We start from the raw sequence: 19,215 nt of genomic DNA, 5'->3' as shown, positions 1-19,215 counted from the left end.
GTGTCTCTCCCCTCTGTCTAACCCTCCCCTGCTCACGCTCTGTGTCTCTCTGTCTCTCAATAATAAATAAACATTAAAAAAATAAAATAAAATAAAATAAAATAAAAAAAACAAAACCCTTGAATTCAAAAATACATAGGCTTTGTAATTACTTGCCAAGATGGAGAATCTTTGTTCACCTTGAAACTTTAGTTTGGGTTGTAGCTTATAATCTTTTGGAACTTTGAATTATATCCTGTTCATTCACATTTTCTTCTGGCATTTTAGCCCTGTTTTTCCTGGGGGATATACCTCTACAGGAGTTTGATATAACAGTTCTTTTTATGGCTATTTTCTTTTTTCTTTCAGTATTTTTTTTTCAGATAATAAATTACATGTGTATGGTAAAAGATTGAAGTCATTCAAAGATGTATACATAGAGTGTGAAAGTTTCTCTTAATCTGGCCCTCAGAAGTAATCATTTGCAATGCCCTCAGGAGTTCTTGGGTCCAGCTAAACATTCGTACTCACAGGACTTGCATAGGCCATACCTAGCGTTGATTGACCTGAGGAAGGTATAAGACAAATATCACTGCTTCCAGCAGAGTACCTACAAGAGACCTGCTGAGCTATAAAAGAAACCTCACTCAGAGAAGCCTGAATCTATGACTTCACACCAGATAGCTATCACTTCCCTAGTCTATACAAACAGTTTATCAGCTTATCAAGTGATTGATCATTTTGCCAGGAGCAGTGGTGTCTACTAACAAAGTGGGCATACCACCTTATCAGATTCGCAGATTCCTCTTCATGGACATAGGGGTAGTTTCCAGATTTTTGCTGCTGTGACTGCTTCTTTGTGGACATTCTTAAAGGTAGCTGCATGACTTCCGATTCACACATGCATACTTCCCTTGTGAAGAAATTGGGTAATTGCTCAACTGTTTTTAAAAGACTTAATTTATGAAGAACCAAGATTAGGAAAAGAACACACAAAACTTGGGTTGACTGAGAGCCCCGAGCCTTACCCCCAAGTAGTGGCAAGGTTTTAAGAATTCCTTAACCGTCATTCAGCTACGTCTTCTAATTTCCCTGTTTACTCCCATGTATTTGCCTAATTATTTACTGTGTACTATAATGTCTCCATAAGGAGAGGGATGTCAACTGGAGACCCCTCAGGGATACTTTATATACACTGGGTGGTGACCCGATTAAAACAGGAAGAGGCCATTGATTATTAGCTATAATGTGTGTCTGTGAAGAAAATAGAAGGACTTTAGGGGGATTACAAGCAAAACAAACCTGTGAATTGAAAGGACAAAGCCACTGGGTCCCATGAAACTCAGGCATGGGGACTGAGGGCAGGGACAAAGTAGACACTAAAGAAAAATTGAGTCCATTGTTTTTGTATCGTGACAAATTTCAGAAAAAGAAAACAAAGTTCTTTGTTCTGTGGAACACTAAAGAAGAACGGATTGGCTGCAGGTGGTGTTGGATCATATGTGAACATTACGTTCCTTCCATTTTCAGATTCACTGTGTGAGGGGCTGAGCCCTCACTCGAGGTGCTGCATTGTTCAAGGTTTTTAAAATTGTTGTTTTATTTTTGTTTATTCATTTCCCTTCATCTTAGCTTCTTCTGGATTCTAAATAGGTTTCCCTTTTGTCTTGAATTAATTGTCCTCTTGATATACTGACATGTATTGTGCAGGATAATAGCTCCTTCTAGCTTTCTTTCTCTGCTCCCCTTCATTGACCTTGTATGGAATCTTAATCAAATTAAACCCTGTGTTTTCAGATTCCACATCTGTAAAATGATAATGCCACAGCTAGTTTGTAAAAGACTGTGAAAGCCTCAGATAAAATATTTTATTGAAAGCGACTATGAAGTAATATGCAGCATCTGCTAGAGAGCATGTCTTTGAAATTTTATCATGCAAATCATTTCTGCAGTGCTCTTTATCTGTATGAAAAATTTTGTACTCCATTAAAGTCAGTAGTATAATCCCTTTAAACATCAGTCAAGTTATATGCTCAAACACAAATGTTCTCTTTTTGCCACGGAGGAGGTAGAGTTACCGTTAAGATCTCGTGTCCATGAAGTTTACCTATGGATCCACGTCATTGAGAGTGGACAATGATCTGATCAAAGCACAGTTTATCATGAAGCTGGGAAGAAAGACTATTTTAAGACCATGTTCCCTCTCAACCATCAGAATGAAGAGTGACAACATGGTGCCTGTGCCCCATCAACATTCTGGATGAGTGGTCTAGGGGGCTCTGTATGTATTTTATAAAGTAGGAGGACATGGGGCTGGAAGATGAGAGGGTCAGTGAGAGCTGCTCATTCTAGGAGGTTCGGAGATGCCACACTCTGATTTTAGAGGTCTTTAATTTTAATATATTTAACAAGTGCTAGAACCTAGTGGGCACCATACTTCTCAGGAGAACCATCTCACAGTGAGAGAAGTTAGGCATTGGAATCCATCATCAAGGGTCCTTTTATAATCTTGGCCAAGAGTCATTCGGAAGCAGGTTTGTGTTGGTCTTCCTGGAGGCAAAAGGATGAACCATGAAAATGGGCTATGTTCTGTATTGAAAGGTACCATCAAAATCAATGCTATGGGAACTTTTAATGCCCGTGTGTGGTGACAGCATACGTGGCATGGAACATGATGTGTGAATGTCTACCTCATAACTGAGTTATCACAGTGAGTCATTCGAGTCCCCAAGTGTCAAACAGGACCTCAGCCTCCATCAACCGCATCCCCAAGGGGGCTCCCTTCTCCCTACAGAGCTGAGGGGGTGGGGAAAATGTTTTCAAGAGCTTTTGAATAGAACATGAAAGATTGCTGTATGGAGCAACTCTTCTGTCTCAAGTGTAACGGTCTCTGGGTGCCCAGTAAATAACAGTGGGAGGGGAAAAAAAGGAGGTGGTTTAATTCGTATATGGACTTCCAGTTTGTGCTGATAGAACCATTTCTCACCTTCTGTATTTTCCAAGTAATTTCCCCAAAGCAGTACCAAAAATAAAAGGGGGTGGGGGTGGACAGGGAAGAAAAGAAACTGGCTCTTGGCCTTGGATTTGATTTGGACAGCTTTTTGCCATCCATCACTGAAATGCATTCTCAACAGTTTTATAACCAGCTTTCCAAATTTAATATAAAAATTGCAAATCTACTCACCACCCAAATTATAATGCTACCAACCATAGCCATAGGGAGCATTCAGTAAGCCTTAGATAAATTCACCTGTACCAAGAGCTCAGCCCCCTTGGATTTTTAAATAGCAAACAGCTATGTAGGCAAAAATAGAATGCCTCCTGCCAGCTTCCTGACCTAGTATGTTATGAGAGAGACCAAGGTACCTCACTGTATGGTTTGCAACACACTGTTCCCTCCACCCAAGACATAAAACAGTATTTTAATTACTTCTTTCAAGTGTATGGGGAGCTGGGGGCAAAAGACTTCAGAATTTTCTGGGAAGCTTTTTGCCAAACTAGGAAATTATGATTCAGTAAATCTGATGTGGGGCCTGAGAGTGGGTAGTTGTGAAGCATAGAGTATCAGGCTTTCCTCTGCAACCGGCAAGGAGACTTTTATAGCAACGGGTTGGACCCATTTGCACACTATGAAATGTAAGTACACCAAGGAGTCTTAAAGGTTTGGGCACTCCCAAACCTCATGGGGACTCATGAGGACTCATGGGGTGCCTGGGTGGCTCAGTCAGTTGAGCATCAGACTCTTGATTTCTGCTCAGGTCATGACCCCAGGGTTGTGCGATCGAGCCCTGCTTTGGGGGCTCTGTGCTGAGCATGGAGCCTGCTTAGGTCTCTCTATCTCTCTCTCTCTCTCTCTCTCTCTCTCTCTCTCTCTCTCCTCCCACTTGGCCCCTTCGCCGCTCATGCTGTCTGTCTCTTGGAAGGAAGGAAGGAAGGAAGGAAGGAAGGAAGGAAGGAAGGAAAGAAGGAATGAAGGAAGGACACTTAAATGCTCAGTTTTGTTGAAAGTCACATCAAGACTTGGGGTATAGGCAAAGTTCATGTCTCTTCATTCCTAGTCCTCTTTCTGTGTTTTGAATCTTCCTCTCCATGACCTTGGTCATTCACGAAAGGGGAATTTTCAGAGTGCCCCAGATGAGACCAAAGAGAAGAACATCTCTTCTCTGCAAAAATCTGTTAGTTGAATATTGTGACAAAGACAAGTTCTTGCCATGTCTCAGTCCCTGAAAGAGACAAGTAACATCATAATAAGAGATGGAAAATGCAAGCATCTGAGTTAGTCCAACTGTATAATTATTCTTAAATATGCAACATTAAACTCTCACATATCTGAAACATTTCTCACTTTCAAAATTGTTGCAGCATATATGAATGTCCTCAAATCTACCTTCATTGGCCCCTGCCTGAATAAGATTGATACTGGCTTTGGGAGGCTTTGTGTGATTGCATTTTAAAAAGTTATCATCTTTATACAGAATATGACCAAGTCCGTGCAGTCTTAACTATGTTCCCAGCGATGGTTTTGTACATAGGATGACTCCAAGTTTTAGCACTTCAGTGACAACAGGGCAGCAGCTCTGTCTGTGATATGTCCTCATTGTAATTGCTGGCTATACCATGTGGACCACCAGCAAAGAGTCCTGCTTTGTGCATTCATTCAGCAGATATTTGAGGAGAGTCTAGTATGTGCCTGGCTGTGGGCAAGATAGCAGGTATTCATCAATATTGTGTGGTGTGCTTATTATGAGAGGTCTGTTGTCATTGCTCCTTTAATAATCCACCCAGATTGTTCTGAAGAGTTGCTCTTTCATGCCTCTAGTGAAACTTGGAGGAGAGTTCCTTTTGTGTTTGTGAGTATATTTCTCAGTGACAGCTGTTCTTATAAGACCTTGGAAATTGCTATTAATTTTGAGTAGCCAGAAATGCTCCCACTTAGTCAGCTGTGAGAATTATAGCAGCCCTTTGATGAGTTTTCATTATTTGCATTTCTCAAAAGCTGGAGTGGCTAAAATTCACAGCCACAAACCTGCAGTGTGTGGATGTTTCAAATGCTGTCAGTCATCATGTAGGTATGTCTACTTACAAAAGTCAGGTTATAGCTGATATGACCAATTAGAGTGCCAGGTAGAATTTCCCCCCTTAATCTTTAAAAATCAGGTACTAGTTAGGTAGCCAAGTGTTATGGGAGTAAGGGAAAAAAAAAAAAAAAGCTTTGTAAATGAGGAATGAAAATAAAGTACACTTTTATTAGGTGGTAACAGAAGTCAAATGTTTTTCTTTCATTAGTAAAGATTCCACACTTTATTAGTTGTTTTCAGTTTTCTTTCAGTGATTTATAATCCAGTTTTAGCAGCTTAATTGTTATGAAATCATAACAGATAAACAAGGCTTTTTATCACTCATTTAAATTTCTGTATAAGGGCTGCCATTATTTATATTCAAAGAAATAATGATCCCATTTATCAAAATCTATGCGGTTGCCTCCGAGACCACCTGGGCTTAATATAGGGTCTGGCTCACCCAAAAAGTGAACTTGGCCAAGAGAGAAAGGCTTATAATAAAATCAAACGTTTCCATTGCATTTAATTTATCTTCGTGATGGCAGCAGACTGGCCGACCTATCTTATTATAATCTAATAAACATTGGAGTCAGCATTTGGGCATGATGGCTCTTTGAAGATAATTGAGCTGTGTGAGTTCACTGGGAGTCAGAAAGGGAAAAACCAACTCTGAGATCATTAAGATCATTAAGAAATATTACAAAGCAACAGAGAATGCGGACACTATCGCTGATACATATGCACATACATACATAGCTCACCAACTTCATGGATGAATGGATTCTCCATGCTTTCATTTTCCCAAAACTGAAATTCACAGGCAATTCCATAAAATGGCTGCTGGTTATAAGCAATTATTAATTGTCTTATCTGATGCTGTTGATAGTTCTTCATACAGATCTGTTGTTCAGCCTGCAAATTAGAGGCTTGTGGTTCAAACATTCAAAATGAAATTAACAACTCAGGGTTTTAGACTCTACAGTCACTGAAGAAGGGAAAGACATTTCATTGGAAGTCAGTAGGCCTCAAAATTACTGATTTCATTTTTCTAATGGCTTTTATTTCAATCTTTTTGTCTTTAGAATATGTTTTATTTACTGAATTGCAGAGCAAGCTTGTCATTATGTTTCTCTCAGGCCAAAGAAATGTGCTGTTTTAGCCTCATTTGTTTGTTTCCTGTGTTTTAGTCTGCATAATCACATTTCATAATTATACGAAGTAGGCCATAAGGGCTGTTAAGTTTTCTTCCAGTGTTCTCCAGGCCTACCATGTCTTCCACAAATATCCAATTTATTTGATCTCCGTCATCATTTTTAACTTAAACGTACAATTTTCCCATAAGAGCTCAAATATCTTTGCATCATTTCCCACTCCTGCTGCAAAGATAATGGTTGTAGCAGGAAAAGATACCATTTTAAGGGATTTCTCATGAATACTGCATTCCCGTTTGTATCTGTCCTTTTTCTATTCTACAACCTCTTGAAAAGTACCGTGCTTCATGATTATAAATCCGGCCCTATTTCCCTTCTACATACCTTTGCCTTTCTTCAAATAAGAATGCTGTGAGGATTTTGCAGGAAGTCAGGACATTCCTCAGAGGCAATGTAGCCAAGTATCTCCATGGTATCCAAATGCTACTCCTTCTTACTCAGCATACAGAGATTTTCATCATCAGTACTTGAGTTACAGAATTTCAGAGCTGAACAGAAACTTAAAACATCTTAGGTCAACTCCTTCATTTTAATAGGTGATAAAACTAGGTTTTTTTACATCGCTCGAGAATGTACCAGCAGCTCTGTGCTGAACCGAGACTTCAAAATCTGATTGCCCCAAATCCCAGGTTATTAAAAGAAAAAGACATATGGCACTAATTTAACTGTTCCATTAAATCTGTAAAGAGAATAATCACTTTTTATTGTTTCTATAAAGATGATGCATGCTCATTTATAAAAATTTCACATAATACAGAGAGAAAACAACAGATTGCCCCAAATCATTCTCTAAATATAATTAATGTTACTATTTAATGAACATTATCATACGTACTTAAATTAATAGGCACAGATAAAAGGATGGATATATAGATTGATAAAAAACTAAAATGAGAAAAAGAATGAAATATTTTTATAACATTAGGGTCATTCTAAATATTGTATCTTTAATTGCAAACAGTAAGTTTAATTTTACTTGAATTTGTCAGAAGTGAAAGAAAATGAAATTGAAGAAATTACTGAACTTCAAATTAAATGTTGCTCCACAAGAAGTTTTAAGTTCTCTAAAATATATAGGACTTTAAGAAAAAAAGATTATAAACAAACATTAGAATTTAGCTGCCAGTTTTCAAATGTGTTTCTAGTTTACAAATGACCAGTTGTGTTTCCCTTTTATGAGTGATCAACTGACTCTTCTAACAAAGTTAAGATCAGTACACTTATGTTTACTCCCATCTCCCAAATTTTAAGTCATTTTGTATTATCTTTTTACACTGTCAAGATATATAGCATTCACATTCTTTTATACCTAAATTCATATAATTATATATTATTAAACATTGTACATAGACTTACATAATTATATATTATTAAATATTGTGATTTTAAAAAATTTTTAACATTTATTCACTTTTGAGCGACAGACAGAGCAGTGAGTGGGGTGGGGGCAGAGAAAGAGGGAGACACAGAATCTGAAGCTGTCAGCACAGAGCCCGAAACAGGGCTTGAACTCACAAACCGTGAGATCATGACCTGAGCTGAAGTTGGATGCCCAACTGACTGAGCCACCCAGGCGCCCCTAAATATTGTGATTTTAAATAGAGGGGACATTTACTTTACGATAATTTCTTCATTCCTGAGATCTTTATATTGTGCTATCTCTTGGTTATTTTTTGATCATCCAGTACGTTTTTGAAAAGATGCAGCTTGATGTGTTTTACCAGAGTTCTTGTGTGCTTGAGAATGTCTCTCTGTGGCCTGTGCACTTGAAAGACACTTTGGTTAGGCATAAACTCTTTGGGTCATGTTGACTTTTCCCTTAGCACATTTCATTTTGCATTGTCCCTTACTCTCTATACTACATGCTAATCTGTGTTTTCATTGTGTTCATTCTACGTTTGTTTCTTCTACTGGGGCTTTCATTCTAATAAGCGTTTTTTGCTTTTTCCCCATTCTTTGTGGAGTGCTTCTGGCCCACTTTTTTTTTTCTTTTTCTCTTTTTTTTAGTAGGTTGTGGGTAGGGAGAGGTAGATAGTGAGGGTGTGGTGGTACTGATTTTTCAATCAACTTTTTTTTTTTTTTTTGGCTTGTCAGTTTTTGCTGAAAGCTGGACATGGTGTATTGGATGAAAGGAATTGAGGTAGATAGGCCTTCGGTGTGAGGTTTTATGTTCATTGGCTAGAATCCAGGCTGTGCTTGCTGTTTGCTGTAGCTGTGGTATCAGAGGCTACCGTTTTCCCAGGTGCCCTTGTTTTGGTCTTCCTGGTCTTTGGGTTTGGCTAAAGACTTCTTCAGTAGAGCCTGGGGCTTGTAGCTCTTTCCGCTGTAATCAGGAGGCCTCTTGATGTGGTGGTGAGGTGTGGCCAGAGGGAAGGGGAAAAGCCTGCATTGGCCTTTGATCAGGTGTCCTCTTTTAGTGAGCCTGCTGTGGGGCATTTTACTTTCCCCAGGTTTGGTTATCCCAAAGTGCTTAGATTCTGGTACAAGTTTCCCTTGAGGGCAGGCCATGTTAAGGACAACAGAGAGCTTTGGGTGTATTTCAGAATGATTACTTTTTTCTCTCCTGCTGGAAAGTAGCAGATTTTTCTCCCATCTCAGGATGAGAACCCGGCTAGACTCCTGGGGATAAAACTAACAGAAGTGTGCAGACCCCACATGTACCCAGGGTTTTTAACTCAAATACTAGTCTGTACTGAGCCTCCAGTAATTCACCAGTTACAGTTTATTTTTTAAAGTTTATTTATTGAGAGAGAGAGAGAGAGAGAATGAACAAACGGGGGAGGGCAGAGAGAAAGGGAGAAAGAGAATCTCAAGCAGGCTCTGCACTATCAGCTCAGAGGCCTGTGTGGGGCTTGATCTCACGAACCGTGAGATCATGACCAGAGCCCAAATCGAGAGTTGGAGGCTTAACCCACTGAGCCAGCCAGTGCCCCTCACCAATTACAGTTTAAATTGTTGCTGCCTCTCCCGTATCCAGCTACAGGCTTCTGCACCCAATAGGATATGGTTCTCAGTCTCTTCCTGCTTGTCTCTCTAGTTTGGGGACATTAGTTTGCCCCATGACCTCAGCTCTCTGATGGATCTACGAAGAGCTGTTGATTTTTAGTCTTTTCAGCTTTTTTCTTGTTTTGAGGGCAAGGGTGATGGCTTCCAAGCTTCTCAACGTGTCAGATCACAAGCCAGAAGTCCTATTTGAATAGTTTTAGATTTATACCTCCCCTGTTATTAACAACTTACACTACTATAGTACATGTGCCACAAGTAGTGAACTAATATTGATCCATTATTACTGTTTACATTTTTGAGATTTTCTTAGTTTTTACTTAATATCCCATTTCTGTTCCAGGATCCCATCCAGGAATCTGTCTTACATTTTATTGTGACACTTTTTTATACTTACCTAATTTTGATGACCTTGACAGTATTGAGGAATGCTGGTCAGGTATTTTACAGAATGTTCCCTGTTGGGATTTGTGTGATGCTTTTCTTGTGATTAGAGCTGTGGGTTTGGGGAGGAGAGAACTACAGAGGTAAAAGTGCCATTATGATCATGTCAGATGAAAGAGACAAACACTGTCCGTGGGGCTTATCACTGTTGATACTGATGTATATCACCTGGCTGAGGTTTCTCCCAGTTTCTCCCCCGGAATGTTACATGGCTTCCCCCTTTTCTACACTTACTCTTTGGAAGGAAGTCCCTGTGCACAGCACACATTTTAGTCATGGAGAGGTATGTTCCACGTCCTTCAGGGTGAGATAGCCACAAGTTATTTGGAAATCTTGTGCGTGGAGGGCTTGTCTTTCCTTTCCCGTGTCTGTCTTTATTCAGTTGTTTGCTTGTCCGGTCATATTTTGGCTATAAGCCAATACTAGTTTTTTTGTTTTGTTTTTTTTTTAATTTTGTTTTCAGATTATTTCATCTTTGGCCTTTAGGAACTCTTTCAGTTAATGCTTGTGCTCCTTTGTAACACTCCATCTTTGTGCTTTGAAGTTTCTGGGCACTTCCTTTCGGGCACTATGAGATGCTTCAGGCTTAGCTTACATCTTCCCTGTCCCAGTCCTTGAGTCAGCCATTTCTCTCAGAGCTGGCTCGCTTTTCCACCCCTCTCCCCTCGCGGTCTCTTCCTTCAACCTGTGTACTTCTTCAGCTCTTCTTTTGAGATGATTTTTGTGGTTCCTGCAAGACCATGAGTAACTTCTTTCCTTTTTTTTTTTTTTTTTAAAGTTTCTTTCTTTTAAGAGAGAGAAAGACAGCATTTGCAAGTGGGGGGGGGGGAGGGCAAAGAGAGAGGGAGAGAGAGAATCCCAAGCAGGCTCCTCACTGTCAGCATGGAGCCCGACATGGGGCTCGATCTCACAACTGTGCGGTCATGTCCCGAGCCAAAGTCAAGAGTCAGATGGGCGCCCAGCTGACTGAGCCCCCCAGGTGGCCCGTGAGTGACTCTGTGTCTGAACCCCTCTGGCTGTCTCTGGCCCGTTCTTCATGTGGTAGTGGTTCTTTATCTGCCTTTGCTTACATGTCCCTCATCCTCCTTCTCACCCCTACTCATTTAGTCATCGTACCAATCTGGGTTCCTCCTAATGGCATCTCATCTTTCAGTGCAGCAGACTAATGGCTGGGGGAACAGCAGCGTATCCCGGGGCGAGGGGAGGACAGATACTGGCGATGATGAAGGCAGCAACCTACTACATGCCTGACCTTCTGCCTGGGATTTTTCTGAATCTCTTTCCACCGGTTTTGTCTTTGTGACACATACTGTCTTCCTTTCCGGTGTTCCTGAGGGCTGTGGGATCGCTGTGGGGTACACTCTTGGCCTCAGACCTTTCCTCTCCTTAGTAGTGTGAGCTTCCCCAGGTCCTTCCCCACCCCCACAGCCCTTACCCGCCTTCCTCTCGCGGCGGCTGTCCCCTCCCTTTTCCTCGTCCCCAGATTTAGCCCTTTAATCACAGTGTAGTGGGCTGCCCAAGAGTTTGCATGCCTGCCTTTGTGGGCAGCTCATGATGCCAGCAGTCTGGGGGCGAGGTGAGGGCGGCCCCGGCAGCTCCCCATCTCCCCACTCCCCACAAGCTTTCCCTGGGTGCTGCCCAGGCTGCAGGGCAGAGCCCTGCCACTTTCCTAGTTTGGAGACACAGTGTTTCCTTTTCATCTCTTCTCTTGTTTTTCGTGCTTTTGAAGGGGAACAAATAAAGCTCCGCCAAAATAAATATAATTATTTTAATGGAGGCAGTATTTTTTTTTTTTTTTTTTTTTTTTTTTTTTTTTTTTTTTTTTTACCTTCAACCAGAACTGTTCCCTCACATCTTATCATTTGTAGAAAGGTTATTTTCTGGTAGAATCATACTTTCCAACACGAGACACCCTCTCCATGAGAGTTATAAGGGGGAAATCATGGCCCTTGTTCTTTATGAAGATGAAATGAAAGTGTAAGGAAAGTCATTTTTTCCCTCATTACTGAATCTCAGTATGTTGATAATTTGTATATGAATCACATTTATCTGAGTCGCTCTCGAATTTAGTTACTGTAAGGAATATAGAACTTAAGGAACTATGATTTTTAGAAATGTAGGACACTATATTTCCTTTATCACAGGTTACAAAGGCAATCAAAGAGGACATTGTCCCCCGCCTACAGATTGCCATTCACTGTTCCTGACAGTGTCTCTCATGGAAATCAAATCTAGACCATCTGCTAGATTAAAAAATAAGTCGATAAAAATGAAAATTTGTGAATATAAAGAACTTGAAAAGAGATAAAAACGACCAGCAAATATAATTTATCTTATTTACAAATTTCTGTTTAACATGAGGAAACCAAGCAAGCAAACAGAAGATGTTGATGTACGTCAGACATGAGTGGAGAAATCAGGGACAGTTTGGAACCGCCCCCTTTCTAACGCTTTCTTGTGTTCTTGTTGGAAATGTTACTTTTCAGACAGCAACACTTTCGGCAAAATGGAAGAGTTTCTCTTTTTTGTTTGGTGTGTTTATGTGTGTTTGTTTTTTGTTTGTTTGTTTTGACCATTTGTTCGTCTGTTTTGGCTCTCCAGGCACTTTATTTAAACTGACCAGTGGCTTTGTTGATCTTGGTAAATTATCCTTTTTAAAAAATTTAAGTAATTCTCAATCCAGACATGAAACCTATGGAGGATTGCTTCTGCTGTCTGTTTTAACAGAAACGAGGCAGTCACTTTGTTCTTGAAGAGAGAAAAAGTTCAGGTTTCTTCTCTGTTCTAGAGCTCTTCTTCTAAGGATTTTTATAATGTTACTGTTTTTTTTTAAATATAATTTATTGTCAAATTGGTTTCCATACAACACCCAGTGCTCGTCCCAAGTGCCCTCCTCCATGCATAATATTAATGTTTTAAGAACGAAGCAGTAATTCCTGTCTCCTTCCCCTAGTGCAGGTAAAGACTGTGATGGTCTCTTTTCCTTATGGAGGATGGGCTGATTCAGATGGCCGAGTGTGGCTCTATGTTCTGGGTCAACAGCTGTTGGTTCCCAAATGGCTTCCTGCATCACCTGGCCCCCATTCCCAACTCCTCGGCTGTTTCACTGTCATATACTTTTTAATATTAGATACTTCTAGTTTAGTATTATTTTTGAGTAAGAGAAATAGCCTTTGAAAGAATATCGGTTTGATATAGCCCACTGACAGTCCATCAAATGAGAATACTTACCCTTGGCAGGTAAAGCAGATGGAAATGTATCTTTGCCCTAGTGGTCGCTTAAAAATGTCAAAGTTTTATGCAGGGTTTAACCAGATGAAATTGCTGATATTCAACCATTTTTAACTTACAAAATTGGCAATTTCATCTCATTTAGCCTAAGAGCTTATAGATAGCAAGGCTTAAACACCAGTGTTAAGATTCTCTAAAAAGGAGAAATGAAGGTCATTTCCATTCTATCAGAAGGAAGAGAGTTGGAGAGCTGTTTCTGATGTAAATATAATTATTTTAATGGAGGCAGTATTTTTCTTTTATACTTTGTCTCACAGCCTTGCCTTTCTACTTTAATTTGCTCTGTGCCCCAGCCCCACCAAAAGCACATGGACCCACTAGTGTGCATTTCTATCATGATTCATACTGGAATTTCTGCCCCCGTTCCTTCCTCTCTTCAGCTGTGTATAAGGATAGCCACCGTTATTCCCAGTTTTTATTGTGAGAGGAGTAAGCTGACAGGAACGGACTAATCTCATAGGACCAATCCCAGGATGGACTTCTGGGAGCCTGCCTCCCAACCCAGCCCCTTTCCTGTTACCCCCACTGCTGTTGCTCTCCCGCATGTTCCCATTCCCTTGTTGGGTACCAGTCTTCATGGGGTTCTGTTCACAGCTCTTGGAACTGTTGGCCACTGCCTAGCAGCTATACATCACTCTTCTGGTTTAATATTCTTAAGAAGGGGTTACTTTTTTTCTTCTGAATCCTAGATTCCCAAGGACTTGAAAGGGGTTTTTCTGTACATTGCAGGCACCCTCTACAGCACTGTTGTGAAACACTCAGAGTCAGCGCTGATTCCTTGTCTCAACTCAGCCACGCCATGACTGTTTAAGTCTAGAACTAACTGTGTTTCCTGGTCTCTGAAGTTAAGTGGTTGAATATTATAGTCCTCTGATTATATGCCCGAAAGTTGTTAACAGGTGTCCTTTTCTTCTTAAAAATCTGAACGACAGCATTACACATACTTTATACGTGCCTGTTTCACAGGGTGGTTATTAACAGCACAAAATTTTATCCTCCCTCTCAGAATAGAGTATTGCTGTTGACAACGAGGACAGCTAAATGCTTGCTCCCCACCCGGTTCAGCTGCCTCAAGTCCTGTTAGTGCCCCATTTCTGATTGAGCACACAAACATGACTATAAATTTCCCCTGACAGAAACCACATCACCTCATCAGCCATATAAGAAAATGACAAAACAACCAACTGTGACAGCATGCCTGCCAAGGTTTCAGCGTCAGTGCTGGGGGGAAACATGCTTGTACAAGATAAAATCGGGGCTAGATAAAGCCCAAAAGACAAGCTCTGGTGTACCTGTCTTCTCGAAACTGCAACAGCTGGGAAGTGTGTTTTTGCCAGCGAGGCCAAGGTTCCAGAAAACCCTTTGCTCCCTGAGGCCACATCACCAGTCCAGGGATGGAGAGAGGGTCTAAGAGGATGTGGCATGCTGCTTTTCTTGTAATGAGCAGATCTCTAGCAAATCGTAACAGTAGCTAAGGTCCATCTGTCATTATTTCACTACATCTTCACAGAAACCTGGGGAAGTTTAGGATCGTTGTCCGCCGCCTTTCCGCAGGGAATATTTAGGCAGAGAGAAACACAACCAGTCAGCTAGATAGTGGTCAAGCCAAGATTCAGACTGGGTGTGCCTTACCTCAGTACCTAAGGTCTTTCACTTTACCTTGAACTGATTTTAAAGCTCCGTGTCATCACCAAAATTGGAACGTGGTTAGAGTAGGAGGAGAAGAGGTGCTCCATGCCACCCACCCCAAGTTTTCTCTGCTTTGGTACAACGCTAGAGTGTGAAAGGAGTAAACATCTTCCCAACCTCAGTTAACTTTAAAAAAGGACATTAAGTCCTCAAAGATACCTTGATGAGAGTTAACAAGGAGAATTGCTATTCATAAGAAAACAGAAGATACCTTAGATACCTAATAAAAGATGACAAAAGAGTTGAGCAGACACTTCCCCACAATGACCAACCAGATGATCAGTGAGCATGTGAAAGTGACACTCAACGTCATTAGTCGTTAGGAAAATGTAAACTTGAGCCACAGTAGAGATCACTGCCCACCCAGTGGAATTGCAAAGACAAACCAGAGATGGACCAGATATTGGCAAGGATCTGAAGCAACTGGATCTCTCAGTCCCTGCTCATGGGAGTGTCAGGTGGTTAAACCACTCCAGAAAACCATTCGGTAATTCCAACACAGCTGAACACTTTCATACCCTGTGACCCAGCATTTTTACTCCCAAGACTCTGACCGGCAGAAATCCCTGCATATGTTCATCAGAAGGCCTTTGGGAAAATGTTCATAGCAGCACAATTCCCAATGGCCCCAAACTAGAAACTAACCAGTAGCCCAGTAACACAAGACTATTAAATAAATGGTGGAATGTTCGTATAATGGAATACTGTGTAGCTACAAGAATGAGCAAACTATTGCTACACACAGCAAGGTGGATGGATCTCACAAACATGAGGTAGGGTGGTGAAGGCAGACACCAAGGAGTTCATAAAGCTCAAAAATAGGCAACACTGAGCCTCACTGTTAGAAGTCAGTCAGGCTAGTGTCAGTCTTTGTGGAGGGCGGGAGAGCAGGGCTGCGAGGGGGTGCTTGGCAGGGCCTACGGTGCTGATCATGTTCTCTTTCTTGATCTGGGTAGTGGCTTCAGTGTGTTGAGATGTTGAAAATTTACCAAGTTCACTTATGTGCACTTTACGTATATTCTTCTACTTTAATACTGAGCTTTTCAAGCACTAAATATATAGGCGCCGGTTCTTAATTTTTGACTGCCACTGTGGTAATAAAAATTTAAATCAACTAAGAGATTTACATGTGTATAAAACAGGGGTTTTGTGACACACTGTGACATATGTTTTGGAAGAAACGTTAATTTTTTTCTTGATAATCCTTCATCAGCCTCTCAGTTTGTCTGAACCCGACAAGGTGAGGAAGGCAGGAAATAGTGAATTTCACCAACACCAGCAATTATTGCTCTGCTTAGCATTCATTTGACCAGAGCAGCACTGGCTGGTCAGGTACTCATCAGATTATGGAGTTCTTTCTTGCCTCACGGCCTATAATAAAACTTATCTTTTTATTACGATTTTAATACCTCCAAGAAGAGAAGCACAAAGAAAATAACCATGAAATCCCGAGACCTGGCTAAAAGCAAATGCTAAACCTTTATTCTCTAAAGAACAAGGAAGATTCAAAGAGAGGTCCTCCCTTCATACGGGAATTCTTCATTTGTAACTATAGCTATAAAAAGGCAATATGGAATGTTTAAGGAACCTGAACAATGGTCTCAGGATGTTTTACAGAATGTTCCAGTACTGTGCAAGGTAAGCTTCCATTCCTAGCACAAAAATAATTGAATTCTAGCGTGAGGAGGAGACTAAAAGAACAAACTTGCGTTTTAACAAGTAAAACTTGGGAAACACCCATCTGAGACAAAATGTTGGGACTAAGACCTGTCCTTTCTCTGAGTTCCCATCATCTCTCCTCCTCATTTGACCATTGTGGAGTCCTACCCTGTCCATTCAAGGTCACACAGTAGATTAGTGACAGAGTAGGGGAGGACCTACCATCTTTAAATTTCCAACCTCTTCCTCTTTTCACCCCATGATAGAGACTGCAGATAATAGATAAATAAAAGCCAAAGGTCATAGGTATGATATTAATGCATCTCTTATAAAATATGTATTTCAGCTTGCTACCCTTGAGTTCCCTCCAAAGAAACTATTTGGAAACAAGGATGAACGAGTGATTGCTGAGAGGCGAAGTCACTTAGAGGTAACAGAATTAAGCTTTGCTTTCTCCGTATAGAAAATTTGCCATCTGATTGACCAGTGAGAATTGTTCCTGTTACAAACACTATGGCTCTTGTTCACGGATGTGAAGGTGTTGTTTCATTAACAGCGGAGGTGGCTGCGGAACATCGTAAAGTAACGACATCGGTTTACTTAAAATGTCCGTCCTTAACCCCCCTCTGGTGTAACAGAACGTTTTTCCGGCTTTGAAGGAGATCACATTTCTTCTAAGGGTTAGGAAGCAGGCTGTGGGTGAGAGCTAACGATTCGCAGAGACAGATGGTCTGTAATACAGATTGAGGTACAAAAGCTTGCTGCAAGAAGCTTGAATTAATTAACTGAAGATAGATAGTATTGCATTATTGTTACTTTTTTGAGAGAGTTGGAAGCAAAAAGACACATACCTATTTTGGTCATGGTGAGGCTTTGTTTGACTTGTTTTAATTTATTCTTCTGAGCCAGCTACATATAGAACTTTGGCTCAGCACAGCTTGTTTTTCTGAGTGCCTCGCTGCCAATACACATTGTTGACTGCTTTATGTAGTTTGTATTCCTTTTCAAGATAGAGTTGCTTATTTGGTTGGAATCTAACGCTGAGGCTGAATCTAGGTGCTAAGGCACGGTCATAGGTATCCTGGGTTGTATCTCCTGCCGTTGTGCCTGGCTCGTGTCCCTTGCCACTGAGGCGGGCAGGATAAAATTACAAATAGCTGACTACAGTCTCATGTCAGCAAGCTTTCATGGGGCCTCTCAAATTCCTCTGTGCTACTTATTTAAGAGGAATAATAATAAGACCTGTTGCAAATGAAATCAAGTAAGAGAAGGCCCAAGAGAGCCCCTCCTGAATCATGAAGTGCTACATCAAAATTAGGTTCTATTCTCATTCCTGGTGACAGCCAGTTTGAAATGACTGCCCGTGGGATCCACTTAATGCTAGTGAACCAAGGATTAGGGAAACATCCAGAGGCTGGAGGGTCCAGTGAGAGCAAAAGAAGGGGAGAAATGGGAAACTAAAATTAAAGATTAGGAGATTGTGGTCCATCAGGGGCAGCTTAGAGTTTTGAGATCCTCATATAGAATCGCTCTGAGGAAAGAAGGATTTTTCAGGGTGTAGCAATCCTTCCTGGCATTTGAGTTATACTGGAGGAATGATGCGTTTGAAGAGGTCCTGGGTCTATGAAGTCTGAGCTTTGAATGAATCATGGTAGGTTTCTAAAAATCATCTATGAGTTGGCATGACCCTGATACCCAACTGAAGGACTTGCCTTCAAGGGAAAGGTCATGGTGGTGAGCCTGCTTGATCAAGTTCTCTTAAAGGTTTGCTTTGTATCATACAAAAAAATGTACAAATAATGATAGAACTGGTGATGGTTTATTTATTTTTTTACCTAACCTTTACCCCCTTCAGTTATCTAGACTTGTTTTTAATGGAAAGGTGGAGCATGATAGTGTATAAAAACAAGTTTATAAACCAACAGGAAATAGACTATTATCTTTCCTAGCTTCTCAGGGCTCCTGTTGAATTCACACGGCCCCCGGCTGTGCCACTACAGATTGGGCATCTTGTGTGTTGAGTATTTGTGAGCTCTGCCCTTGGTGACTCCTGTCTTTCCATTCCAGGTTTCAGGGTCAGAGCACAGCTCGGGGGCCTCTTTCATTCCTGGTATTTAGGTGGGCCCATCTTTGTTCTTTCTGTGCCTCCCACCCAATCACCTAGCCCTACTAAGCCATCAATTGTTAATGAACAGAATTCTGTATTGATGTCTCTACCTATACAAGGAGCCATTCCATTGCCTGTGACTGTTATTTACCTGTGGCTTTAGCCTTTAAAGAATGGATTCCATGCCTCGTAGAAATAGGCACATTTTAAATTAAATGCATTTTCCTCATGCTGATGGTTAAATCTTAGAGTATTATGTCCTTTTCAAGGAGCAAGGATAATTCAGTTTCACTTTAGTGGAAAATTAATCTGAGATTCTTGAGTTAATTTCCCACGACTATTGTATCTTTTTTTTTTTTAATCTAACATCAGAAGCCACCATTTGATTTACTGTATTTTCATGTGAAAATTAACATAATTACTTTCCCTGAGTTTCTGTTCGATTTAATTCAGTATACATTTACTTAATTCCTAATACATGCTGGAGACAGTGCCAGGTATTATATAGAATAATTTCTTTCCCTCTAACAGCATATATTTAAATTCCTATATGAAACTTTACCTAGAGATAAAACTAAATACATAAATACGTACAGAAAAATGGATTTCAGTAGACTACCTTTGTGCTAATACGCTCTATATACATAGTTTTGCTCAAACGAAATTATCTGACAATTTTTTAAAATCCAGAAACGCAACTTTATAAACCTCCTCACCCTAAGTAGGCTGTATAAAGCGGTGTTTTAAGCAGGCATTCATTGGGCTTTGATCT

General features: G+C 40.6%; 1 protein-coding gene across 2 annotated transcripts in view; it reads left to right on the top strand.

Moving 5' to 3' along the window:
- The window catches only part of KIF16B (kinesin family member 16B), a 288,455-nt gene that overhangs the window by 239,815 nt on the left and 29,425 nt on the right, over nucleotides 1–19,215 (top strand). For both annotated transcript variants that reach the window (XM_015539589.2, XM_015539588.2), the window contains exon 25: nucleotides 16,683–16,766. In XM_015539589.2, coding sequence (XP_015395075.2) covers nucleotides 16,683–16,766 — 84 coding nt within the window. The remainder of the gene's footprint in view (nucleotides 1–16,682; nucleotides 16,767–19,215) is intronic.

This window comes from Panthera tigris, chromosome A3 (assembly GCF_018350195.1).
Source record: "Panthera tigris isolate Pti1 chromosome A3, P.tigris_Pti1_mat1.1, whole genome shotgun sequence".
NCBI classification, from domain to species: Eukaryota; Metazoa; Chordata; class Mammalia; order Carnivora; family Felidae; genus Panthera; species Panthera tigris.
Note: the sequence above shows the minus strand (reverse complement) of the source record. Positions and strands in the feature narration are given on the sequence as shown.